The sequence below is a fragment of the Pongo pygmaeus genome, chromosome 1, assembly GCF_028885625.2.
Source record: "Pongo pygmaeus isolate AG05252 chromosome 1, NHGRI_mPonPyg2-v2.0_pri, whole genome shotgun sequence".
Lineage (NCBI taxonomy): Eukaryota > Metazoa > Chordata > Mammalia > Primates > Hominidae > Pongo > Pongo pygmaeus.
This window is the reverse complement of record NC_072373.2, coordinates 194743038-194768950: the sequence shown is the minus strand read 5'-3', so window position 1 is coordinate 194768950 and position 25913 is coordinate 194743038. Positions and strand designations below refer to the sequence as shown.

Genomic DNA, 25913 nt, shown 5'->3' with positions numbered 1-25913 from the left:
TCATTTACTTGATAAGATTCATTTTGATCCAACAGTCTGTTTCTGTGTCTGTAAGCAGAGATTAATTCTCACATGGGTTCATAAGGGGACATGTAAGGAGATAATTCATTTCAACATTGTTATTGGGTGTTGCAATTAAAGATACTGTGAATCTGCAATGCTGGGGGAGTGGATAGACAACATGTGGAGTACTTTGCATCAATCAGAAACAATGAACCAAGTCACTGAAATTGTATACAACCAATTTTTTACAGATAAATCTTTTAAAAATAATAAAAATAAATATACCATAATAAATATACCACAGCAACATGAATAGGTTTTAAAACATCTAATGCAGAGGGTAAAAGTAGGTATACATAGAAATAGAAGAATGTTTGTCAAACAAATTAGAAGAATAACTTCTTGGGAAGGGGAATGGGGATAGGAAATGGAGATGGAAAGAAAATGAATCAGTTAGAAGAGGGATATTATACAGATGATGATAACACACCATGAACTGAAGAGTATGATTAAATTTTTTGTACCCAAGGAATAAAAGCGGGGCTTGGGAAATTATTTAACAGTGAATGTAAATTGGGTTGGAGTAAAAAAAAAAACTATGAACATAAAAAAGAAACTTAAAATAATCCAGGTACAAGGACATGAGGCTTTTCTTTAGGATTGTAGTAATCGGGAATGGAAAGTAAAGGACTAGTATAAGAAATACTGCAAAGACGTGGTGTCAACAACCAGTTGGGTGAAGAGATGAGCCAAGTTTTGAATCTGGGTAACTGGGAAGATGGAGATACTAAAGAGGAGTAGCAAACAGAAGATAATCACATGTAACTCTGACGAGATGTGTTGAATTCAGCTCTAGATATATTCCATTGGAAGTTCCAGCATTTCACTGAGGTAGGTTATTCACTGTTAGAGCATTTATTGAGGATATACTATGTGTTAGGCATCAAAGCAGGATATATATATATTTTTTTTGCCAAAATTGTAGCAAAGAATTGTATATGTGTATGTATATATCCTGCTTTGATATATAAGTATACATTTATATATGAACATATATATGTATTTAACTTTTATTTTAAGTTCAGAGGTATATGTACAGGTTTGTTATATAGGTAAATTTGTGTCATGGGTTTATTGTCACCCAGGTATTAAGCCTAGTACCCATTAGTTATTTTTCCTGATACTCTCCCTCCTCCCACACTGTACCCTCTGGTAGACCCCAGTGTCTATAGTTCTCTTCTATGGGTCCCTAAGTTCTCATCGTTTAACTCCCACTTATTAAGTGAGAGCATGCAGTATTTGGGTTTCTATTCCTGCGTTAGTTTGCTAAGGATAACGGCCTCTAGCTCCATACATGTTCTGCAGAGTACATGATCTTGTTCTTTTTTATGACTGCATAGTATTCCATGGTGTATATGTACCACATTTTCTTTATCCAGTGTACCATTGATGGGCATTTAGGTTGATTCCATGTCTTTGCTATTGTGAATAGTGCTGCAGTGAACATACACATGCATGTGTCTTTATGATAGAACAATTTATATTTCTTTGGATATATACCTAGTAATGGGATTGTTGGGTTAAATGGTAGTTCTCTTTTTACGTCTTTGAGGAATTGCCACACTGCTTTCTACAGTGGTTGAACTAATTTACACTCTCACCAACAGTGTATAAACATTCCATTTTCTCCACAACCTTGCCAACGTCTGTTATTTTTTGACTTTTTAATAGTAGCCATTCTGACTGGCGTGAGATGGTATCTTTATTGTGGCTTTGATTCATATTTCTCTCATGATCAATAATGTTGAGCATTTTTTCATATGCTTGTTGGCTGTATGTATGTCTTCTTTTGAAGTGTCTGTTCATGTCCTTTGCCCACTTTTTAATGGTTTTTTTTTCTTGTAAATCTTTTTAAGTTAAAGCAGGATATTTTTTATTCTTAAGATGTTTTGGCCCTAGTATTTCAGTCTCCTCCATTTTGGTCCTTAGAGTGATTTGATTGGATTTCCCAGAATTCGTAAGGTTGAAATTATACCAGTTTACTGTTGAGTTAAAAAACAAATGGCGAAATGGTTAAAACATCCCAACAAATTAGATCTGTAAAATTTCACCTAAGAAACCAGATTTTGGCTGGGCGCAGTGGCTCATGCCTCTAATCCCAGCACTTTAGGAGGCCGAGGTGGGCGGATCACCAGGTCAGGAGTTCGAGACCAGCCTGGCCAACATGGTGAAACCCTGTCTCTACTAAAAATACAAAAATTAGCTGGACGTAATGGTGCGCGTCTGTAATCTCAGCTACTTGGGAGGCTGAGGCAGGAGAATTGCTGGAACCTGGGAGGCGGAGGTAGCAGTGAGCTGAGATCGCACCACTGCACTCCATCCTGCGTGACAGAGCAAGACACCGTCTCAAAAAAAAAAAAAAGAAAAAGAAACCAGATTTATCCCTAAATAATGGCCACAAAGGAAAACTTAAAATGGCAGAAAATCATTGAAATTTGCTTTGAACTCAAAAATGAATAGGTGAATCAAATTTTTGTTGTAAAATTTACTCTAGAAGAGGCTTGATATTGTTTTCAGTAGTTTCAGTAAAACAAAATTGAAAAGAGAGGAAAAAAATAGGAACTTTGTGCCATGTAGAAAATCGCTCTGGGTATCAAGTCAGCTTGATTTTATTGTTCCAGGAAATACTGGGTTCTTGCCCCACTTAACTGAGGTAGACTTGAATCTCTCTTTTTTTTTTTTTTGAGATGGAGTTTTGCTCTTGTTGCCCAGATCGGAGTTCAATGGCGTGACCTTGGCTCACCACAACCTCTGCCTTCTGGGTTCAAGCGATTCTCCTGCCTCAGCCTCCCGAGTAGCTGGGACTACAGGCATGCGCCACCGTACCCGGCTAATTTTGAATTTTTAGTAGAGACAGGGTTTCTCCATGTTGGTCAGGTTGGTCTCGAACTCCCGACCTCAGGTGATCCACCTGCCTTGGCCTCCCAAAGTGCTGGGATTACAGGCATAAGCCACTGTACCTGGCCTTGAATCTTTTAAATTAGTTTTAGATTATATCAATACTATGTAAGTACATTCTCATTGTAATATATTTAGATTTTATAAACAAAATAAAAGTGACCCTGTAATCCTGTCACTTCCCTCTCTAGAGGTAACCACCATTGGAATATATCCTTTCAGTTTCTCTGCTTTTACAAATGTGTGTACAAAAAATACATATTGATTTGTGAAAATTTGGTATTTCCTATATAGTCTGTAATTTTTGAATATATGTCTTGAATATCTTTCTGTGTCAGTTACATTGGCTCAAATGTTTGCTGGGTAAAAATGGAGGTTTTATAATATCTTTACTAGCTAGGTACTGTAAGGATGGGAGGAGAAAGGAACACAGGTATGTTTGCTGCTCTCACGAGGCTCACAGTTAGAAGAATTGAAATATATAATCATTACAATAGACAAAGTGTCCTAATAGAGATATGTACTAGGTGTCTTGTTGGTACAGAGGAAAGAGTATCTACTCTTGGAGAAAGAAGTGAATATGTTAGGGAGTGCTTAGAGATGGTGAAAGAGATTTTGAATCAGTTTCTAAGAATATTTTGCAGGTCAAATATATCCTGGAATGATTAAGTAATATGCTCGCTTCATTCTTCTCTGTCTAGTGAAATGTATGTCATCTTTTGGCAATAATCAATCTTTTTGGTGTCTTAAGCCAAGGCTCTAAAAGCAAAATCTTTAGCATATATGAATATTTTTTAGAATTTTGACAGCTTTATACAGTGGCAGAAATTACTTCTGTTAATATTTTTATATTTCATCTTACAGAGGATTATGTGAATAAATTGTTTCCCTTCTTTAGGGAGGTGGTTGACTCAATGGTTCAGCATTTTAAAGTAACTATATTTGGAGACCGTAGACCAGTTTATGATGGAAAAAGAAGTCTTTACACCGCCAATCCACTTCCTGTGGCAACTACAGGGGTAAGATATGCATTCCTGTATTGGAAAGGTATATTTTTTAAGTGTCTCCTTTTACACGCATTTATTACCATTTTTATTACAGTCCATATATATGTGGGTATTTATCACTGATTGTTTTTAACTTTTTGTTTTGAAATAATTTCAAACTTAAAGTTGCAGGAATCATGCAGAGAACTCTTATACACCCTTTACCTAGATTCACTGAGGTTCTGAACATTTCCACATTTGTTTTATTTTTTTTCTTTCTCTCTTGTACATACATACTTATTTTTTCCTGAACCATTCACAAGTAGGTTGCATATACCATGCCCCATTAATATTTATTTATTTTATTTTATTTTATTTTGAGACAGGGTCTCGCTTTGTCACTTAGGCTGGAGTGCAGTAGTGTGATCTCGGCGCACTGCAACCTCTGCCTCCCAAATTCAAGTGATTCTTGTACCTCAGCCTCCTGAGTAGCTGGGATTACAGGCACGTGCTACCATTCTTGGCTAATTTTTTTGTGTTTGTAGTAGAGACGGGGTTTTGCCATGTTGGCCAGACTGGTCTCAAACTTCTGACCTCAAGTAATCCACCCAGCTCAACCTCCCAAAGTTCTGGGATTTTGGGAGCACCACCGTGCTCTGCCAATATTTAATACTTTAATGTATATTCCTAAGAACAATGATAAAAACCCTTGTACAGTTATCAAGTTCATTAAATTTAACATTGATATGATACTTTTATTTAATCAACAATACAAATTCCAGTTTTACCAATTTTTCCAATGATGCCCTTTAGTATTATTTTTCTCCTGTTACAGAATCCAGTCCAGGATCATGATATAGATACCATGTCTTTCTTTCCCCAGCCTTTTTTTTTCTTTCATGACAGTAACATAGTTGAAGATTATTGGCAAATTATTTTGTAGAATGTCCTTCAGTCTGGGTTTGTCTGATACTTCCCCTTGATTACATTCTGGTTATGCATTATTGGCAGGAATATTATATAACCATTCTTTCCTTATCAGTGCATCATATCAGGAAGCACGCAGTATGTATTTGTTCCATTATTGGTGCTTATTGGTGATGTTAACTTTGGCCAGTTGATTAAATTGGTGTCTGCCAGTTTTCTCCTATTGGGGTATTCTTTTTCTCCTTGTAGTTAATAAGCATCTTGTAGGGAGATTCTTTTTGTAATTGTGATAAAACATATGTAACATAAAATTTACCGTCTTAACCATTTTTAAGGTACATTTCAGTGGTATTAAGCACATTTACATTGTTGTATAATTATTACCACCTTCCATCCCCAGAATTGTCTTTATCTTTCAAAACTGAAACTCCATATCCATTAAACAGTATCCATTGCTCCCTCCCCTCAGCCCTGGCAACCACCATAGTACTTTCTGTCTCTGAATTTGACTATTCTAGGTACCTCATGTAAGCGAAATCATAGATTGTTTGTCTTTTTATGACTGGCTTATTTCACAATTTATCCACATTGTTGCATGTGTTAGAATCTCCTTTTCAAGGCTGAATAATATTCCACTGTATGTATATAACACATTTTGTTAATCCCTTCATGCATCAATGGACACCTTTTGGCTATTGCAAATAATCCTGCTATGAACATAGATGTAAAAGTATTGAACTCTGCTTTCAGTTCTTTGGATATATACCCAGAAGTAAATTTGCCAGGTCATGTGATAATTATTAATTTTCTGAGAATCTGCTATATTGTTTTCCAGAATGGCTGCATCATTTTACATTCCCACCAACAGTGAACAAGAGTTCCAAACTCTCACTTCCTGCCAACACTTGTTTTCTGTTTTTTTTTGTTGTTGTTCCTTTTCTAATAGTAACCATCCTAATGGGCGTGAGATGATATCTCATTGTGGTCTTGATTTGCATGTCCCCCAACAATTAGTGATGTTGAGTATAACTTTGTAGGCTTATTGGCCATTTGTATATCTTCTTTGGAGAAATCTGTAGTCAAGTTGTTTGCCCATTTTTTGAACTGGGTTGTTTGTTTTGGGTTTTGGGTAGTGAGTTGTAGGAGTTCTTTATTTTCAGATTTTTTATTTTTTTTAGCTAAACTGATCAATACCATTGTAGGAGTTCTTTATATATATTCTGGATATTAACTTCTGTATTCTGGATATTAACTATATATATTCTGGACATTAACTTGTTATCAGATATATAATTTGCAAATATTTTCTTACATTTCACAGGTTGCCTTTTCACTATGTTGATTGTGTCCGTTGATACACAGAAGTTTTTAATTTTGAAATGGGAGATACTTTTAAGGATCCTGTTGCTCATTAGATTTTGATTATTCTTGCTTGGCAATTGATTATTCTTGCTTGAAGGGATTATTACTATGTAGAAGTGGTGATTTTCTAATTCTGTCATTCCTTTTCCATATGTTCATTAATCTGCTGTAAGGGAGAATATTTTCATTTACTCTATTTATTGATTTCACTGCCCAGATTGTCCCAGATTTGGCCAGTGGGAACTCTTTTAAGCTGACTCCTGTGTCCTTTTGAAATGACACTTTTTGGGGAATACAGTCCTGCATCACCTAAAACAATGGGGATATGCTCTGAGAAATGTGTCCTTGGGCAATTTTGTCATTGTGCTATCATCACAGCGTATACTTATGCAAACCTGAATGGTATAGCTTACTACACGCCTACACCATATAATATGGTTTATTATTGCTATAAACCTATATAGGATATTACTATACCGAATACTGTAGGCACTTGTAAGACAATGGTAAATATTTGTGTATCTAAACGTATCTAACTATAGAAAAGGTACAGTAAAAATGCATTGTAAAAGATTGTTTAAATGGTACACCTGTATAAGGCAGCTTCATTATAATCTAATGGGACCACCGTGTATATGGGGTCCATTGTGGACCAAAAATCATTATGTGGTGCATGACTCTACTTCATTGCTTTCTGGCACAGGATGTTCCTGGTTTATTTTATGTTTTCTCTGCTGCAGTCCTGCAACTAACCATTTCTCTGAGGATCTCTGGTTTCTTTTAGTTGGCAAATGCAATTTTGAAACGAAAATCTGGGTATTGGTATGTTCACTGCTGCTGGGGTATATGTGCTTCTAAGCCCTTTCAATGGATAGAGGTAGGAAATTTATAAATAAGTAGATAAATAAATAAAACAGACAATAAAAACATATTACACTTTATATGGTAAATCTAACACATATATATAGGAAATCGTGAGTTCACACCCGATTCTTCCAATTCTAGTCCATGCCCCATGGGATTCTTCCTTTCCTCACTCCATTCCATATTTGTATCTTTCTTCTTTAGATAGGTTCCTGGCTCCTCAAAACATCACCACTCCTTCTCATTTGCTCAGTCCTACAGTACATATAAAATAGTTTGTGAGTTGCTATACTCAGACCACTACAGAAAACAAACCTACTAATGAATTCAAGGCTTTATTTTGTTTGCAATTCTTCTAAATCCACCCTTTCTCTACCCCTAGAATTAAGACTGTTGTCAGTATACATACTGTGTTTAAGGGTTACTTGAATTAGTGCTTCCTTTTTCTTTTCTTCTCTTTTTCTTCTTCTTTTCTTTCAATGTAGTTATGTTATTTATTTGAAATTCATTTGGGTTCATTTGATTCTGTTTATGATATTGTTTTAATTTTTTCCCTCCGTTTATTTATTTATTTATTTATTTAGACCCGGTCTAAATAAATTTATTTATTTATTTATTTAGACCGGGTCTAAATAAATTTATTTATTTATTTATTTAGACCCGGTCTAAATAAATTTATTTATTTATTTATTTAGACCCGGTCTAAATAAATTTATTTATTTATTTATTTATTTAGACCGGGTCTAAATAAATTTCTTTATTTATTTATTTAGACCCGGTCTAAATAAATTTCTTTATTTATTTATTTAGACCCGGTCTAAATAAATTTATTTATTTATTTATTTAGACCGGGTCTAAATAAATTTATTTATTCATTTATTTAGACCCGGTCTAAATAAATTTATTTATTTATTTATTTAGACCGGGTCTAAATAAATTTATTTATTTATTTAGACAGGGTCTTGCTCTGTAACCCAAGCTGGAGTTCATTGGCACACTCACGGCTCACTGCAGCCTCAACCTCTCAGGCTCAAACGATCCTACTGCCTCAGCCTCCCAAGCAGCTAGGACCACAGGTGTGCACCACCACACCTGGCTAATTTAATTTTTTGTAGAGACTAGGTCTTGCTCTGTTGCCTGGGTTGGTTTAAAATTCCCTGGCTTAAGCAGTCCTCCTGCCTCAGGGTCCCAAAGTGCTGGGATTACAGGAGTAAGCCACCATACCCGGCCTAAATATATATATATATATATATTTTTTATTATATATATATTTTTATATATAATATATAAAAATATATATTATTCTAAATATATAAATTATAAATAATATGTAAATTTATATTATAAATTATAAATTTATAAATAATATATAAATTTATAAATATATAATATATATTTATTTTATTTATTTATTTATTTTTTTTTGAGTCTCGCTCTGTTGCCCAGGCTGGAACACAGTGGTGCGATCTTGGCTCACTGCACCCTCTGCCTCCTGAGTTCAAATGATTCTCGTGCCTCAGCCTCCCGAGTAGCTGGGATTACAGGCATGCACCACCACACCCAGCTAATTTTGTATTTTTAGTAGAGACAGAGTTTCACCATGTTGGCCAAGCTGGTCTCGAACTCCTAACCTCAAGTGATCAGCCTGCCTCAGCCTCCCAAAGTGCTGGGATTACATGCGTGAGCCACTGCGCCTGGCCTTTTTTTTTTTTTTTTAATATGTAGAACTTTAATATGCTTCCAAATTTCAAAAGTATACCAAAACATATACTCAGAATTGTTCTGTCCTTATTTTTTCCAGTCCATTCCCTCCCATCCTTTGAAAGTAACTAGTTTCTTTGTTTCTGGTTCATGCTTCCTATGTTTCTTTCTGCAGAAGTAAGCAGATATGTGAATATTTTCCTCCTTTCTCACACAAAAGATGTCATAATATTTGTAATCTTTTGTACTTTGCTTTTGTCACTTAATAGTATAGCTTGGAAATTTATTCCATGGCAGTTTCAAGAGATTTTCCTCATTCTTTTTTCATAGCTGCATAAATGTTGGAGCATTTAGGGTAGTTTCCAGTATTTTGCAATGACACATAATGCTGGCACGAGTAACTATGTTATTTAAATTTTATCTACAAAAAAAAAAATGGTATATTTTAGTCTATTGACTTTTTTATTTTTGCCATGTTTTCTCTTAGATATTTTTATAAGTTAAATCTAAAATAATTGTATTTATCTTTTTCAACATTTACCAGTTGACTCTTTTCCCATCAACAGGTAGATTTAGACGTTACTTTACCTGGGGAAGGTGGAAAAGATCGACCTTTCAAGGTGTCGATCAAATTTGTCTCTCGGGTGAGTTGGCACCTACTGCATGAAGTACTGACAGGACGGACCTTGCCTGAGCCACTGGAATTAGACAAGCCAATCAGCACTAACCCTGTCCATGCCGTTGATGTGGTGCTACGACATCTGCCCTCCATGAAGTGGGTGCTTCTGCTTTTTTTCTCTTTAGATTTTAAACTCCCAAGAATGAATTGTGCAGGCTTCCCTTGGTTAAACCTTTATTTGTCATATATTTTGATTGTTCAACTGAAATGTTGAACAAGAATAGCATCCATACAAATTCATTGACAGGAGTACATTACAGAAAATTACCTGGCTTTTGCAAGTAACTATACATCATTAGCTTAGCTAGTCTCATGAATAATTTTATAGAAAAATATCTCACCCTTTCTCTTAGGATCTAAAAGTCTTAACAGATCTATTTTCAGATGTATTTATTTAGTTATCTTGTTTTAAAAGTAATTTCACTGTTTATACAACAATATCAAATTGTGTTGAATTGCTTTTTTTAATAATCCTAGGACCTCACTTGTGTAGGGTATGCTCCTGTATGTGAGCGCATGTGTACCAGTGTATTTTTTATTGTTTGGTTGGGTTTTTTTTGAGACATGGTCTCACTCTGTCGCCCAGGCTGTAGTGCAGTGGCACAGTCATGGCTCACTGCAGCCTCAACCTCCCAGGCCTAAGCAATCCTCCTACCTCAGCCTTCTGAGTAGCTGGGACCACAGGCATGCACCATCATGCCTGACTAATTAAAAAAAAATTTTTTTTTTTTTTGTAGAGATGTAATCTCCCTATGTTGCCCAGGCTGGTTTCAAACTCCTGGACTCAAGTAATCCTCTCACCTTAGCCTCCCAAAGTGCTCGGATTACAGGTGTGAGCCCTCACACCTGACTCAGTATGGTTTTTTTAAAAGAAAAATAGTATGTCTTGCAAACACATTTATAGAAATAGCTTTTTGTTCAATAATTATTTACTTGTTAACATTTTTAAGGTCGGAACTGTTAACTTTTTAAAACCTACTTTTAAGAAATTATTTTAAATAAAATTTATTCTTATTTCAACCAACAGTTTTGAGAAAGGAAAATTTAAGTAGATTTTTTTCCATTTAGAGTGGATACTTTTTGCTTTCTCAAATTTGGAACATGTTTAGTTTCATCTATTCATAACGATAAGCATCATTATGTTAATTGTGCTCTAGTCTCCCCTTTTCTGCAGATTTAAATACTTGCATGAGAAGGAAAGGATTGAACATGCCATTTTAATTTTTGTAGATACACGCCTGTGGGGCGTTCATTTTTCTCCGCTCCAGAAGGATATGACCACCCTCTGGGAGGGGGCAGGGAAGTGTGGTTTGGATTCCATCAGTCTGTTCGGCCTGCCATGTGGAAAATGATGCTTAATATTGATGGTAAGGGAACTAAAGCCATATTCTGTATTGGGTGGTGGATTTCTGTATGATGTGTGTACATAAATTTTATGTATAATTATACATACTGGTGTCTCGAAGTAATATTTTGACATGTATTATGATCTACTGGAAAAACCTTTATATTTTTATTACATTTCATTTAGAAAGCCTGTAGAACTTATCTTGGAATGCTGCTAAACATGAAGCAAGCACATGAAGACAGATTTAGAAGCCCTGATGATTATCTGAGCAATCTTCTATTATAACTCGCTTTTGCCCTTTTAACTCTAAGCCAACATTTTATTATGAAATATATATTTTAAGAAAGATAATTCTGTTGGGCATGGTGACCCCCAGATGTTATACCTACTGCTGGTCTTAATGTGATGCTAATTGTATTCTTGTTTTTAGGTCTTACACAATATTTTCAAGCTTATATAAAAGCAGAGAGAGTAGTATGATGAACTACCATATAGGTAGCCATTACTCAGATTGTCAGAATTTTTCTACCTTTGCGTAATTCGAGTACATTTCTTCCTCTGCAGTAGTGGTTTTGAATCTAATTCCAGACAGCATGTTATTTTGTCCCTATTACTTCAATGTGTACCTCTAAAACTATGGATATTTTCTTATAGCAGCAATGTCATTATCATATGTAGGAAAATTATAAACAAGCATTTATTTGTACCCTCTAATACCTGTCCATAATCAGATTTCCCTGATTGTCTGAAATATGCCTTTTTCTTGTTAGCTGGTTCTAATCAGAATCCAAACAAGATCCACACATCACATTTGATTATTGTGCCTTTTGCGATCTAGTAGTCCCATTTCCTTCCCTGTTTTCTTGTTTCTTTGTGCCATTGACATTTTACAAAAACTCGGTCACTTGTTCTGTAGAATATGTTCAAATCTGATTTTGTCTTTTTGTTTTCTTGTGTTATTACCTTGTTCCTCTATCCCCTGTTTTTTCTGAAAATGAATGTTAACTTAGAAGTTTCATTCCATTCTGGTGCAAAATGCTTAAGTGCTTTATGTCGTGTCATATTAGGAAACACAGTATCTAGTGGTCCCAATTTTAGTGATTCAAAAATCAGTCTCTAGGTTCAGAGATTAATCAGTAGATTCAGAGATCTTTCCATTGTAAATTTCTTAATTAACCTTGAATTGCTAATGTTCTGTTCACTGATCGTTGTGACCCAAATTATTTATTTCACTAGGGATTACGAACTGGTAATTTTTCTGTTATTCTTTTTGCATTAGGTGGAATTTTTCTGTGGAAAAGCTCAGTGTCCTGTTGATAATTCGTAAATGTTTGAAAGCTTTCTTGCTTTCGGGCACAGCAGGATATTCCTTGCTCATCTTATATTTCCTGCCCAGTACCTGAAATTAGACATTCCTCCAAGGATCCCTGGATCCTTCCAGATTAGGGTATAGTTTCCTCATTTTTTCAGCTGCACCTACCATTGTGTAATATATGATTGAGGAGGGGATATATTTAACCAGTTTTCTTTAGATGTATACTAGGGTTATTTTTAACTGTTTTCTATTTTACATCATTTTATGTATATTAAGATATGTCTGTAAGATAAATTCCTGGAGGTTAGACTGATGAGTTAAGGGCAAATGTATTAATATTTGGATATTAAATGTATTAATATAAGGATACCAGTTTCCTTATATCTTTGCCACTAGAATCATCAAACTCTTAGATTTTCGTCAATTAGATTTGCAAGAAATAGTTTTCGTGTGTCTTCTTAATTTGTATTTGACTACCTTTTCACAAATATAAGGGCCACTTGTGTTTCTTTTTTAATGAACTGCTAGTTTATATCTTTTGCCCTTTTTTTTCTATTAGATTTTTGGTCTTCTTATTTACTGAGAATGCTTTCTAAATTAAGGAAGTTAGCTCTTCATCTGTCATGAATTGCAGATATTTTACCTAGGTTGCTATTTGTCTTTTGACTTTTGGTATTGTGGAGTTTTTTTTTTTTTGCCATGCAGAAGTTTGTTTGTATGTTGGTGTGTACACACATACATATGTATTGGTCAGTCATTTCTTTTATGACTTTTAATATCAGATGGGACTAGTCCCATTTTTCTCTTTTCAGGGTTTTCCAGGCCATTCTTATGTATAAGCTTTAGAAATTCCTTGTTTAGATTCAGTGAGTGGGAGAGAACAGATTGTTATTTTTATTGAGATCCTATCAGATTTATAAATTAAGTTAGGACAAATTGGCATCTTTAAGGTGTTGTCTTTTCTGTCAAAGAATATACTATGTCTTTCTATTTGTTTAAGATTACTTTCATTTTCAAGAGATCTTAAAGCTTTCTTCACATAAATTTTGCACATTTCTTTTTTTTTCTTTCTTTTCTTTTTTCTTTCTTTTTTTTGAGACAGAGTTTCGCTCTGGACTACAATGGAGTGATCTCGGCTCAAGGCCACCTCCGCCTCCCAGGTTCAAGCAATTCTCATGCCTCAGCCTCCCAAGCAACTGTGATTACAGGCATGCACCACCACACCCAGCTAATTTTGTATTTTTAGTAGAGATGGGGTTTCACCATGTTGGTCAGGCTGGTCTCGAACCCCTGACCTCAGGTGATCCACCCACCTCAGCCTGCCAGAGTGCTGGGATTACAGGCGTGAGCCACTGCACCCAGGCCATTTCTTGTTATTCCAGGATATTTTCTCCTTTTTGTTGCTATTAAATGGGTTTATAGATACTAACTGGTTATTGCTTACATATATTCAGGCTTTTGATTTCTGTATACTTTCCCTCTTTCTGTGTTATTGAATTTCATTATTGTTTGTGGTATTTTTTTCAAGTGATTTTATTGGGGCTTCTAGGTTATAATCATCACCTGCAACTAGTGATAAGTTTACCTCTTCCTTTGGATTTTTATACCTCTAATTTTTTTATCAGATTATATAGACTAGACAGGGTAGGATTAAATAGTAGTGATTAATGTGCATCCTTTTTCTTTCTTGCTCTAGAAGCATTAAGTATTGTATGTATACATTGTCATATTAAGGAATGTCTGTTTCTTATTTTATTAAGTACGTTTATCAAGAGTATGTGTTAAATTTTGTCAGATGCCTTTTCAGCATCTATGGAGCTGATGATGTGATATTTCTCTTATTTTTAACAAACATTGAACCAAACCAGCACTCCTAGATTCTTTTAATTGATGCTGGATTCTGTTTGCTAATACTTTCCTTTTATAAATTAACATGCAAAAGTCAGATTAATCTGCAGCCTTCCCTTTTTGTACAATCTTTGTCAAGTTTTGGTATTATTTCCTTAAAAATTCAGAAGTTTTCCGTTTTCTAAAATGTATAACAGTTTTAAAATAGTATTGATATTATCAGCTGTTTTATGATTTCGTAGAATTCCCCTATAAAACCTTGTGACCTGCTGTTTTTTGTTTGGTTTGGTTTGGTTTGCTAGGTAGCTGTTTTAAAACTTCCCTCATTTATTTTGTGAAAATCAGTCTAATAATTTATCGTACATTTAAAAATGACTAAAAATATAATTGGATTGTTGGTAACATAAAGAAAGGATAAATGCTTGAGGTAATGGATACCCCATTTACCCTGATCTGATTATTATGCATTATATGCCTGTATCAAAAGCTCATGTAACCCATAGATATATACATCTACTATGTACCCATAAAAATTTTTTTTAATTAAAAAAAAAAAAGTCTGTTCAGGCTGTTTAGGTTCACTTTTGGTAGCTCACATTTTACTGGAAAATTATTTTATTCATATGTAATTTAATTATACAGAGTTTTACAAAGTAGTTTCTATTGTTATTATGATTTTTTTTTTTTTGAGACAGGGTCTTGCTTTGTCACCCAGGCTGGAATGCAGTGGTGTAATCTTGGCTCACTGCACCCTCCACCTCCCAGGGTCAAGCAATCTTCCCACTACAGCCTCCTGAGCAGCTGGGACTACAGACACATGTCACCACACCTGGCTAATTTTTGTATTTTTTGTAGAGACAAGATTTCACCATGTTGCCCAGGCTGGTCTCGAACTCCTGGTCTCAAGAGATCTGCCTGCCTTGGCCTCCCAAAGTGCTGGGATTACAGGCATGTGCCACCATGGCCAGCCAGTTTCTATTAATTTTTGAAATTCTGTGTATTTCTGTGGTTTTCCCAGTTTGTTATTTTGCATATGTATGCTTTGTTCTTTTTACTTTTTTTTCAGGTAGTGAAATTCAGTGGTATTTATTTTTCTCCATCTTTTTCAAGCTTTCAACAATAAGCATCTATTACTTTTTATCAAAAAACTAAAAAAAAGATGTTATAGCATCATAAATATTTATTTTAGAAAACAAAATGTATTTATTGAGTGCTTTCTGATTAAGAACAAAGTATAGTTAATGAATGCTGATTGTTTAATTAAATACTTTAATCCTTAACCTTTTTTCCTATGCCCTGACTTCTTTTTTGGTAACATATTCTTCCCAATTAATGAATTACTGAAACCTATAATAAAGAATATTTTCTATTATTCTAGCTCAGGTATATATTTAGTACTTCAACTTAAATACTTGAATCAATGAAATAAAATCTTGATGAACTCTTTCTAGAGAAGTAAGGTACCCAAATTTCTTGACACAATTTTTTTTTTTTTTTTGAGTTTCGCTCTTGTCACCCAGGCTGGAGTGTAGTGGCTCAATCTCAACTCACTGCAACCTCCGCCTCCCTGGTTCAAGCGATTGTCCTGCCTCAGCCTCCCAAGTAGCTGGGATTACAGATGCATGCCATGACGCCCAACTAATTTTTTTGTATTTTTAGTAAAGATGGGGTTTCACCATGTTGGTCAGGCTGGTCTCGAATTCCTGACCTCAGGTGATCCACCTCCCTCGGCCTCCCAAAGTGCTGGGATTACAGGCATGAGCCACCACACCTGGCCTGAAAACAATTTTTTTTTTATTAACGTTAAACTCACTAGAAAACTCTCAAGAATTGTGTTGAAGATCATTTGAAAATATATCTGCCAACTTCCTCTTCCTTCCTGAAGTGTGTTTACAGACAGAGCAAGTTACAACAGTCTTACTATTCTTTGAGGATAGAGCAGCTTCCTGGGAATTCTGGAGGCTCAGTTCTCTGGTCCGTGATTAGGACACAATACTGATGTTGAGGAAAGTAAGGCCTTGCTGACAATGGGAATTATTCTTAAAAGTTGTTTTTCTATCTATTTTAGCTAGATTAGTAACATGTACTTTCATTTTGTTGGTGGAAATATTTAAAACAATTATTTTTCTGGTAATCACTGTTTTAGCTGTATTACAAAGCTTCTAATATGTAGTATTTTTATTATATTCTAGAAACTAGAAATACGTATTATAATATTTTCTAGAAACTCCACAAATTTCATTTGTATTTCCTCTGTGCTTGAAATATTGTTTGAGAGACTTTTCAGATTTTCAGATTGAAGATCTTTCTGTTTTCTGGATTTGTTATGAATTTCTAGTTTCATTGTGTTGTTAAAAAATGTTGTTTGTGGCTGGGCACGGTGGCTCACGCCTGTAATCCCAGCACTTTGGGAGGGCAAGGTGGGCGGATCACGAGGTCAGGAGATCGAGACCATCCCGGCTAACACGGTGAAACCCCATCTCTACTAAAAATACAAAAAATTAGCTGGGCGTGGTGGTGGGCACCTGTAGTCCCAGCTACTCTGGAGGCTGAGGCGGGAAAATGGCGTGAACCCAGGAGGCGGAGCTTGCAGTGAGCCGAGATCGTGCCGCTGCACTCCAGCCTTGGGACAGAGTGAGACTCCTTCTCAAAAAAAAAAAAAAATGAGGTTTGTATTTTTCCTTTTAGAGTTTGCAGAGGTATTTTTTGTAGCCCAATATATGGTCAATTTTTGTGGCTCTGTGAAAATAAGGTATATTCATATATTAGGTTAGAGTGAAATATCCATCAGAGCTACCAGTTTGATTATGTTGCTTATGTCATTTATTTCCTTAGTTTTGTTTTTTGTTCTCTCACACTAGGATAAATAAATTTCCTATTATTAATATCTTTCTGTTTCTTCTTTTATCTCCTATAATTTCCATTTTCTGAATGTTGCTACTGTATTATTAGAAGCACATATGTTCATATCTGTTTTCGTTATGAATTATAACTTTTCTATGATGAGTGACTTTCTTTTTGTACTTTTTGACCAAAATTATACATTATCTAATAAAAGGATTGCACTTCATGCTTTTGTGAACTTTATCCTATCCTTTAACTTTTTTTTTCAGGTATATCTTGATGACAGCATAGAATGGTTTGCTTTGTGGGTCAGTTTAAAGCTTTTTTTCTGTTTAGTGGATGAATTAAGCCAGATATAGCTAGGAAGGACATATCTTCCTATCAAGACACAAACATTGGTCATGGTTTTGTAAAATTATTTTATGCCATTTTTTACGTTTGTATATATTTTGAAACTTTGAGTGTTTTGTTTTCTGTGCTTTTTAAATGGTAGTCCTCATATTAGGAAGATTTTCCCCAGTGGTTATCTTTATACTTATACCTTCATGTGATACCTGTCTTCCTCTGTTTTAAAGCAGTCTTTTGTTTCCCTTAATTGAGTAACAATTACATTAGCTTTATTCTCTTCCCTTCTTTCTACTAGTTTTAGCCAATATAGTATTATTTTATTGCCCTTTATAATTTTATTCTTTCATGTTGCTTAAGTTTTTACTGATTGACTTTCAACTTTGACTCCTACCTGTTGCACATAAGGTGCAGTCATTGAGCTTATTCTACTTTTTATATATTCTACTCTTAACATTTATTTGTATATATTCATTTATTTGAATTCCTACATTCTTAGACCATGTAACAGTTTCATTCCATTTGTTTTCAATCTTAAATCTGCAATTAAATGTATTGTTGCTCACTGCCAGTCCTTTTGCTGAAATTTTTCTGGTCATTTGTTGGTTTCAGTTTGTCCTCAAGTTGTTTCTTCAAGAAATGCTCATATGAATAAGGCCTGAGTTATCTGTAGCCTTATTCCTGAAGGACTGTTTGGCTAGATGTGGAATTGTTGGCTCACACTTTTTTCTTGAGTATACCTTGTAGGTATTTTTCCACTGTCTTCTGGCATTGACTTTTCAATAGAGAAGTATGATGCCAGCTTGATTTTGTTTTTCTTAGGAGTGTGCTTTTTTGTGTGTGATTGCTGAAAGTATTTCTTCCAAATACCAAATAATTTAGAAATTATTTTGTTAAGTGACATCAGTAAAATTACTAGATGTTTTCTTAGTTGACCATTTTGGGTCAGTTTTATATCCATCATTTTATTTACTTTTAAAAAATTTCTATCCTACATGCTTCTTACTGTGCCTTTGGTGTTGTATATTTTTACCATGTGCTCATTGCATTTTAGTCTTCATCTTTTTAATTCTTAAAATTATTTTTCTTCCATTTGTTTTCTGAGTTCTGCCGTGCTTGTTTCACTACAACTCCTGTTGACTGGTTAGTTCCTCCTTGAGTTTCTAAATTTCTGCTCTGAACTTTTTCTTCATAACTGCATTAGGAATTTTTCAGTGTGAGTAAAAAGTAGGGTTTTAATTTTCCTCTGCTTTGTGATGATATTGTCTATTGAGTTTTCTTTGTCAGAGATGTCGCGGTGCCTTTTTACATTTTTTTCTATGGTATTATTGTATGGATACTTCACTTTTTTGTTGCTTATATTGGCATGAGATGAGTTTCCCAAACCATCTGTTAGAAGGGACTTAAGGGTGTTAGGAACATTAGGAACACCTTCGGAACAAGATAGTTTTCCAGGTTTCTGTGCTCAAGGCCTCTCTCCTCCATTGTTCTGCTGGACTCTTTCTTCAAAATGCAGCCACATCTCCTATGCCTCTCAGTAACTTAAGGGGTTTAAGTAATGTGAACTACCAGCCATGAGTTCCCCAGGTCCTGACTAGTTCTGCTACCAAGGGATGCACCTCCTACCCTTTAAATTGCCTGCCTCAAATGTTAACAATTAAAGAATTTGTGACAGGTATACAACAGTTCTTTGTACTATTCTTATAACTTTTCTGTAAGTTTGAAACTACTTCAAAAGAAGAAATTACAAAAGAGCATGCCTCACTTGTAAAAGGGTGGTCCTTTCTGAGATCTGTCACTTCCAAACCACCCTCCACTTATTGTTCTGCCACTTTCTACACCTCTTTTCCTTACCTCCTTCTGAGAATCCCCCATTTAATCTCAGTTCTAAACATTGTAGTTCCCACTTGGGATAGATTCTTTTCTTTCTGGGAGTAAAGATGTACTATTCCCCCACCAGATTCCTTTATACTTCTTGTCATTCTCTCATGCTCAGATGTGGCTTCTTTTAGTCTCAAGTACTTTGGGTCATATTTACTTATAAGTTGGCATTTTTAGGTTTTTATTATCCCCTAGTTTCACTAAAGATATATGGTATTTTTTGTTTTTAACATTGTTTTTGTTGCTCTGTACAGGTTCTAGGAGAAAGATGGGAAAATTTGGAACTAAATTGCTGTTATGTTCCTACTAGAACTTGAAGTCCAGCTTTGAAAATTATTAAGAAATAATTTCTAGGCCGGGTGTGGTAGCTTACGCCTGTAATCCTAGCACTTTGGGAGGCCAAGGTGGGAGAATCACTTGAGCCTAGAAGTTTGAGACCAGCCTGGGCAACATAGTGAGACCCCATCTCTATTAAAAAATAAAGAAATGATTTCTAAATAACCACTTGTTTAAAGAAATCACAAAGAAAATTTTGAACTGAAGGACAATGAATACAATACATATCAGAACTGGTATGATCAGCTAAAGCAATGCTTAGAGAGAATTTAAAACTTTAAATGCCTATTATAAAAGAAAAAAGCTTCAGTGACATGAGCATTCATTTTCAACAAGTTAGAAAAATCACAGAAAATTAAATGCAAAGAGAATAGAAAGAAATCAAAGATAAAAACAAATCAATGAAATAGAAAAAATTTCTCTCTATCCTTTAGATAGGGATACTTCAAAGGTTTTTAAGAAGGATAGTGACATGATCATATTTGTTTTCCAGAAAGAGACCTCTGGCAGCAGTGTGGAGAATAGATAGAGGAGAAAAAACTAATCTGAGAAGCCAGTTAGGAGGCTTTTCAATCACTAGTTCAGGTAAGAGATGGTGATGGTCTAATGTGGGATGGAGAGGAAGGATTAAGCTGAAAAAATAGGTTTAAGAACCATGTCCAGAAAAAAAAAAAAACTTTGGGTGTAGTACTGGTACATGGAACTGATTGGAAAAAAATAGACCAGAGCTTTCCTAGATTTTTGAAAGAATTGTTTTTGCAAATAAACTACAAGCCTGGCATATCAGTCAAGGTTCAACTAGAGAAGCAGAACCAGTAGGAAGTATAGAGAGAGGGTTTGTGCAATTGTAGGGGCTAGCTAGGCAAGTCTGAAATTTTTGGGGCAGGCTGTCAGGAAGGGCAGGGAAATTCAGGCATGGGCTGAAGCAGTTACCTATAGGTGGAATTTCTTGCTCTCAGGGAAGCTTCAGCCCTACTTTTAAGACCTTTCACCTAATTGAATCAGGCCCATCCACATTATTCAGGATAATCTCCCTTACTTAAAGTCAACGGATTATGGATTTTAATTACATCTACAAAATACCTTCATAGCAACACCTAGATTAGTGTTTGATTAAACAAATGGCAGCTGGTAACCTAGCAAGTTGACACATTAAAAACAACACCTGCCATGGTGGCTTACACTTGTAATCCCAGCACTTTGGGAGGGCAAAGCGGGAGGATCACTTGAGATCAGGAGTTTGAGATCAGGCTGAACAACATAGTGAGACCTGATCTCTACCAAAAAAAAAAAAAAGAAAAAAATTAGCTAGGTGTGGTGCGTACTTGTAGTCCCAGCTGCTAGGGAGGCTAAGATGGGAGGGTGGCTTGAGCCCAGGATATCAAGGCTGTGGTGAGCCATGATTGTGCCACTGCATTCCAGCAGTGACAAAGCAAGGCCCCATCTCAAAAATAAATAAATAAAAAGAAAAACAACCCTCCACACCTGGTCTGAAATTTTCTGTGATTATTCAGCCCTTGAAACAACTTTCAGGTACAGTGACTGCCATAATATAAACCGGCCCCCAAGAAGGTCATACTCTCCAATGTACATTCAGAGTACTGACTCTGAGTTTTCTGCCAGGTATGAATGGTGGTACTGTCAACTGAATATGGAGGTAGATCTGCTATTGCTGGTTAGTTAGCAGTATACACCATGTATCAATGTTAACATGTCCAAAGCTTGAGGATTCTGTGGAACATATAGATAGACATATCTAGTGTATATTTAGAAATTTAGGTATGAAAATCTATAATGGTGGGAGCTGAAAGTAAGAGTGTTGGGACTCTTCAGTACGTAAATCCATATTTGAAACTATAGAAGTGGAAAAACTCTTTAGGAATAGTATTTAGATTGAAACAGGAAAGAGGAGGATAAAGCCGTCGAGGAATACTAGCATTTAAGAAAGAAAGAACTAGTGAGCAAGTAATGATTATTACAAGGCAATATGAGACACCAAACATGATGTCAAAAAAGCCAAGAGGGGAAACATATCCACACGCCTGTGATCCCAACTACTTGGGAGGCTAAGGCAGGAGGATAGCCTAAGCCCCAGGAGTTGCAGGCTGCAGTGAGCTGTAATTGAGCCACTGTACTCCAGCCTGGGCAACAGAGTGAGACCCCTATCTCTAAAAAAAGAAACAAAAAGTAGATGATTTCACAGTTAAACAATGAGAGCTTTTTCAATAAAATCAAGAGACAAGGATATCAGTACTATGATTTTTAGTCACTATTGTGTTTGCTAACTTCTGTTCTTCTTACAGGTTTCAGTCTACATGTTACTTCCTTGAGAAGCAGTGTTTGACACCCTTCTCCCCCAATCCAGCCATCCCCCAAGTCTGAGTTAGGTATTTCTCTTCTGTATTCCCTTAGCACAGTGTAATTCCCCTATAATAGCATGTATCACCTTGAATTATGAGTGTTTATTGTTCTGTCTCTCCGATTAGAACTAAAGCTCCATGAGGGGATTGTCATTTTATTCACCAGTGTACCCTCTATGCCCAGCACAACTTTTGGTCATATTAAACAAAGAATGAATAAATAAATCCAAGAGCATAGGAAGAGGAGCATCCAAATGAGCCTGAAAAATCAGAGAAATATTTGTAGTAGTATATGATATCTTAGCTGAGCTTTAACAAGTATAATGAGATCAAGAGTTTGGATTGAAAATGAGGTACTCAGGAATAAACGATTTCTGAGGTCTCTAAGATATTATAAAACTTTATTGAAAGATCTAAGAAAATTTAATGAAACACGTTATCCTTATTAATCTATAAATGTAGTTTTAATTAAAATTCCAGTGGGGGCCAGGTACGGTGGGTATGCCGGTATTTCCAGCACATTGGGAGGCCAAGGTGGGAGGATCACTTGAGCCTGGGAGTTCTGACCAACATGGCGACCCTGTCGCTAAAAAAAGACAAAAAAATTAGCCAGGCAGCTACTCAAGAGGCTCAGTTGGGAGAATCGCTTGAGCCCAGAAGTTGAGGCTGCAGTGAACTGTGATCTCACCACTGTACTCCAGCCTGGGCAACAGAATTAGACCCTGTCTCAAAAAACATAAATAAAATAAAATTCCAATAGGGTATAGTATAACACTTGATAAGTTGATATTAAGATTTATATGGAAGAATAAGTGACTAAGAAAAACCAATAGAATTTTAAAGAAAAATAAAGCAGAAATTGCCCTACTTCCTGTAAAACTGTAACAGTTATACCACATGGCTTAAGTGCAGGGACAGGCAGATTAATGAAGCAGAGTCTAGAAACGAGCCACATATGTGTTTATGGAAACTGTAAATATCTGATGTAGTGTTTCAGATCAGTAGGGAAAGAGTAGAATATTGAATAAATTGTGTTTACACAGTTAACTGTTTAAAAAAATTAGATCCATCTTACATTAGACACAAAATTTATTTCTAGGTGAATTATATCCCAGATATGAAAAGCAAATCTTCAAAATTCTTTTAGGATAAAAATGAGAGAATATTCCTAACACCAAACAAAGTACAAAGTATAAACTGCAAAGGAAAATACTGATAAACTCTACCAAAATTTAAAACTTGTGTATTGCAAAAGAAACAATAAAGTTAAAAACATTAGAAAATTTGCAGCTCATATAACTGAGAACTTTACAAAATATAAGAACAGATGAATTGAAAAATAGGTAGTTCTCAAAATAGGAAACACATATAGCCAGTAAACACATGAAAAGATTCTCATTCATTAATAATCAAGAACTTGCAAGTGAAATCAGTGTTACCATTTTGTACGCATCAGATTTGTAAAATTAAAAAGCCTTATGATTTGCAAAAAGTGCAAGGTGAAAAGAAAAATCTTATGAAATACCAAATGTTGGTGAGGATGAAGTAAAAGAAACTCTCACACATTGTTTGTAGAAGTACCATTTGGTACAACTACCCCAGAGAGCAATTCTCAACTAGAAGAGATGAAGTAAAGATGAAATTGCATAACTTAAAACCCATAAAGAGGTATCTTGCGTGTGTGCTTGAAACATTGTATGTAATAGCAGAAAATTGGAAGCAGCCTGAATTCCTATCAGTAGCAGAATGAATAAACAGCACATAAATAGTTAAATAATATTGTGGTGTACTACATAACAGTTAAATGAATGAACCAGATCTGTATGTATCAATGTGAATTATTAAAATAATGTTGTACCTAGACATCATGGCTCATGCCTGTAATCCTAGCACTTTGGGAGGCAGAGGCCTTCAGATCATATGAGGCCAGGAGTTCGAGACCAGCCTGGCCTACATGGTAAAACCCCATCTCTACGAAAAATACAAAAATTAGCCAGGTGTGGTAGTGCACATCTATAATCCCAGCTACTTGGAGGTTGAGGCATGAGAATCACTTGAACCCAGGAGGTGGAGGTTGCAGTGAGCTGAGGTCACACCTCTGTACTCCAGCCTAGGCAACAGACTGAGACTCTGCCTCAAAAAAGAAAAAAGAAAAAAAAAATGAGCTGGGCTTAGTGGCTCAGACCTGTAATCCCAGCACTTTGGGAGGCCAAGGCGGGTGGATCACTTGAGGTCAGGAGTTCGAGACCAGCCTGGCCAACATGGCTTAACCCTGTCTCTACTAAACATACAGAAATTAACCAGGTGTGATGGTGCACGTCTGTAATCCCAGCTACTTAGGAGGCTGAGGCAGGAGAATCACTTGAACCCAGAAGGCAGAAGTCGCAGTGAGCTGAGATTGCGCCACTGTATTCCAGCCTGGGCAACAGAGTAAGACTCCGTCTCAAAAAAAAAAAAAAAAAGAAAGAAAATGTTGGGGGTGAGTAAATAGCAAAAGGGGCCAGGCACGGTGGCTCATGCCTGTAACCCTAGTACTTTGGGAGGCCAAGACAGGTGGATCACTTGAGGTCAGGAGTTCAAGAGTAGCCTGGTCAACATGGTGAAACCCCATCTCTACTAAAAATAGAAAAATCAGCCAGACGTGGTGGCACGCACCTGTAGTCCCAGCTACTTGGGAGGCTGAGGCCGGAGAATCAGTTGAACCCAGGAGGCAGAGGTTGCAGTGAGCCGAGATCATGCCACTGCACTCCGGCCTGGGCGACAGAGCAAGATTCTGTCTCAGAAAAAATAATAATAATAATTAGCCTGGCATGGTGGCGTATGCCTATAATCCCAGCTGCTAGGGAGGCTGAGGCAGGAGAATTTCTTGAACCCAAGAGACGGAGGTTGCAGTGAGCCGAGATCACGCCACTGCACTCCAGCCTGGGCAACAGAGTAAGACTCTGTTTCAAAAAAAAAAAAAAAAAAAAAGCAAAAGGATATGTTATTATTTATATAAACTTAGAACAAAAGTATGTACTAGGTACATACAAATAAAGTAAAATTATAAAACAATTGGGACAAATACACACCAATTTCAAGATTTTGGATCCTTTTAGGAAGAAAAAAGAGAAATGGAATAAGGTGCCTGGGTTGGGAGAAGAGATAGACCAAAAAGATTTAAGAAAAATGTGAGAGTATGTTTATGTGAGCAAAGTATAACTTGTGCTATTGGGAGGCAAAAAAATAAGATTGATTAAAAAAAAAAAGACCTATGGGCCAGACATGGTAGCTCACAGCACTTTGGAAGGCCAAGGCGGGCAGATCACGAGGTCAGGAGTTCGAGACCAGCCTGACCAACATGGTGAAACCCCGTCTCTACTAAAAATACAAAAATCAGCTGGGCATGGTGGCGCACACCTGTAATCCCAGCTACTCAGGAGGCTAAGGCAGGAGAATCGCTTGAACCTGGGAGGCGGAGGTTGCAGTGAGCCGAGATCTTGCCACTGTACTCCAGCCTGGGCAACAGAGCAAGACTCTGTCTCAAAGAAGAAAAAAAAGAAAAAGACCTATGGTAACTTAATGAAATGGAAATAAAGCCTAACATTTGAAGTTGGTTTATTTTTTCCCCAGCTTTATTCAGGTATGATTAACAAGCAAAAGTTACATGTATTTGAGGTATACAATGTGATTTTTGATACTACATATGCATTGTGAAATGATTACCACAATCAAGCTAATTAATATAACAATCACCTCATAGATATGTGAGAGACATAAGAACGTGAAATTTACTCTCAGCGTATTTCAAGTATACAATAATAATTATAGTCACCATGCAGTACATTAGGTCTCCAGAACTTACTCATCTTATAACTGAAAGTTTATACGCTTTGACCAACATCTCACCATTTGCCTCAGCCCTCAGCCCTGGGTAACTACCATTCTAACCTCTGTTTCTGTGAGTTGAGCTTTCTTAGATTCCACATGTGAGATCATACAGTATTTGTCTTTCTGTGTCTTGCTTATTTTATTTAACATAATATCTTCCAGGTTCATCCATGTTGTCACAAATGACAAGACTTCCTTCTTTTAAAGGCTAAATAATATTCCATTTAATGTATATACCACATTCTTTTTATCCATTTGTCTGTCGATGGTCGCTTAGGTTATTTCC

General features: G+C 35.9%; 1 protein-coding gene across 5 annotated transcripts in view; it reads left to right on the top strand.

The window, feature by feature from the left end:
* AGO3 (argonaute RISC catalytic component 3) overlaps window positions 1-25913 on the top strand; it is a 139386-nt gene that overhangs the window by 32405 nt on the left and 81068 nt on the right. For 3 of the 5 annotated variants that reach the window (XM_054496081.2, XM_054496090.2, XM_054496110.2), the window contains 3 exons: window positions 3860-3980; window positions 9368-9576; window positions 10711-10847. In XM_054496081.2, coding sequence (XP_054352056.1) covers window positions 3860-3980; window positions 9368-9576; window positions 10711-10847 — 467 coding nt within the window. Of the gene's footprint in view, window positions 1-3859; window positions 3981-9367; window positions 9577-10710; window positions 10848-19900; window positions 19983-21700; window positions 21780-25913 lie in introns of those variants that run through there. The other 2 variants (XM_063665906.1, XM_063665908.1) reach the window with 2 other exon arrangements.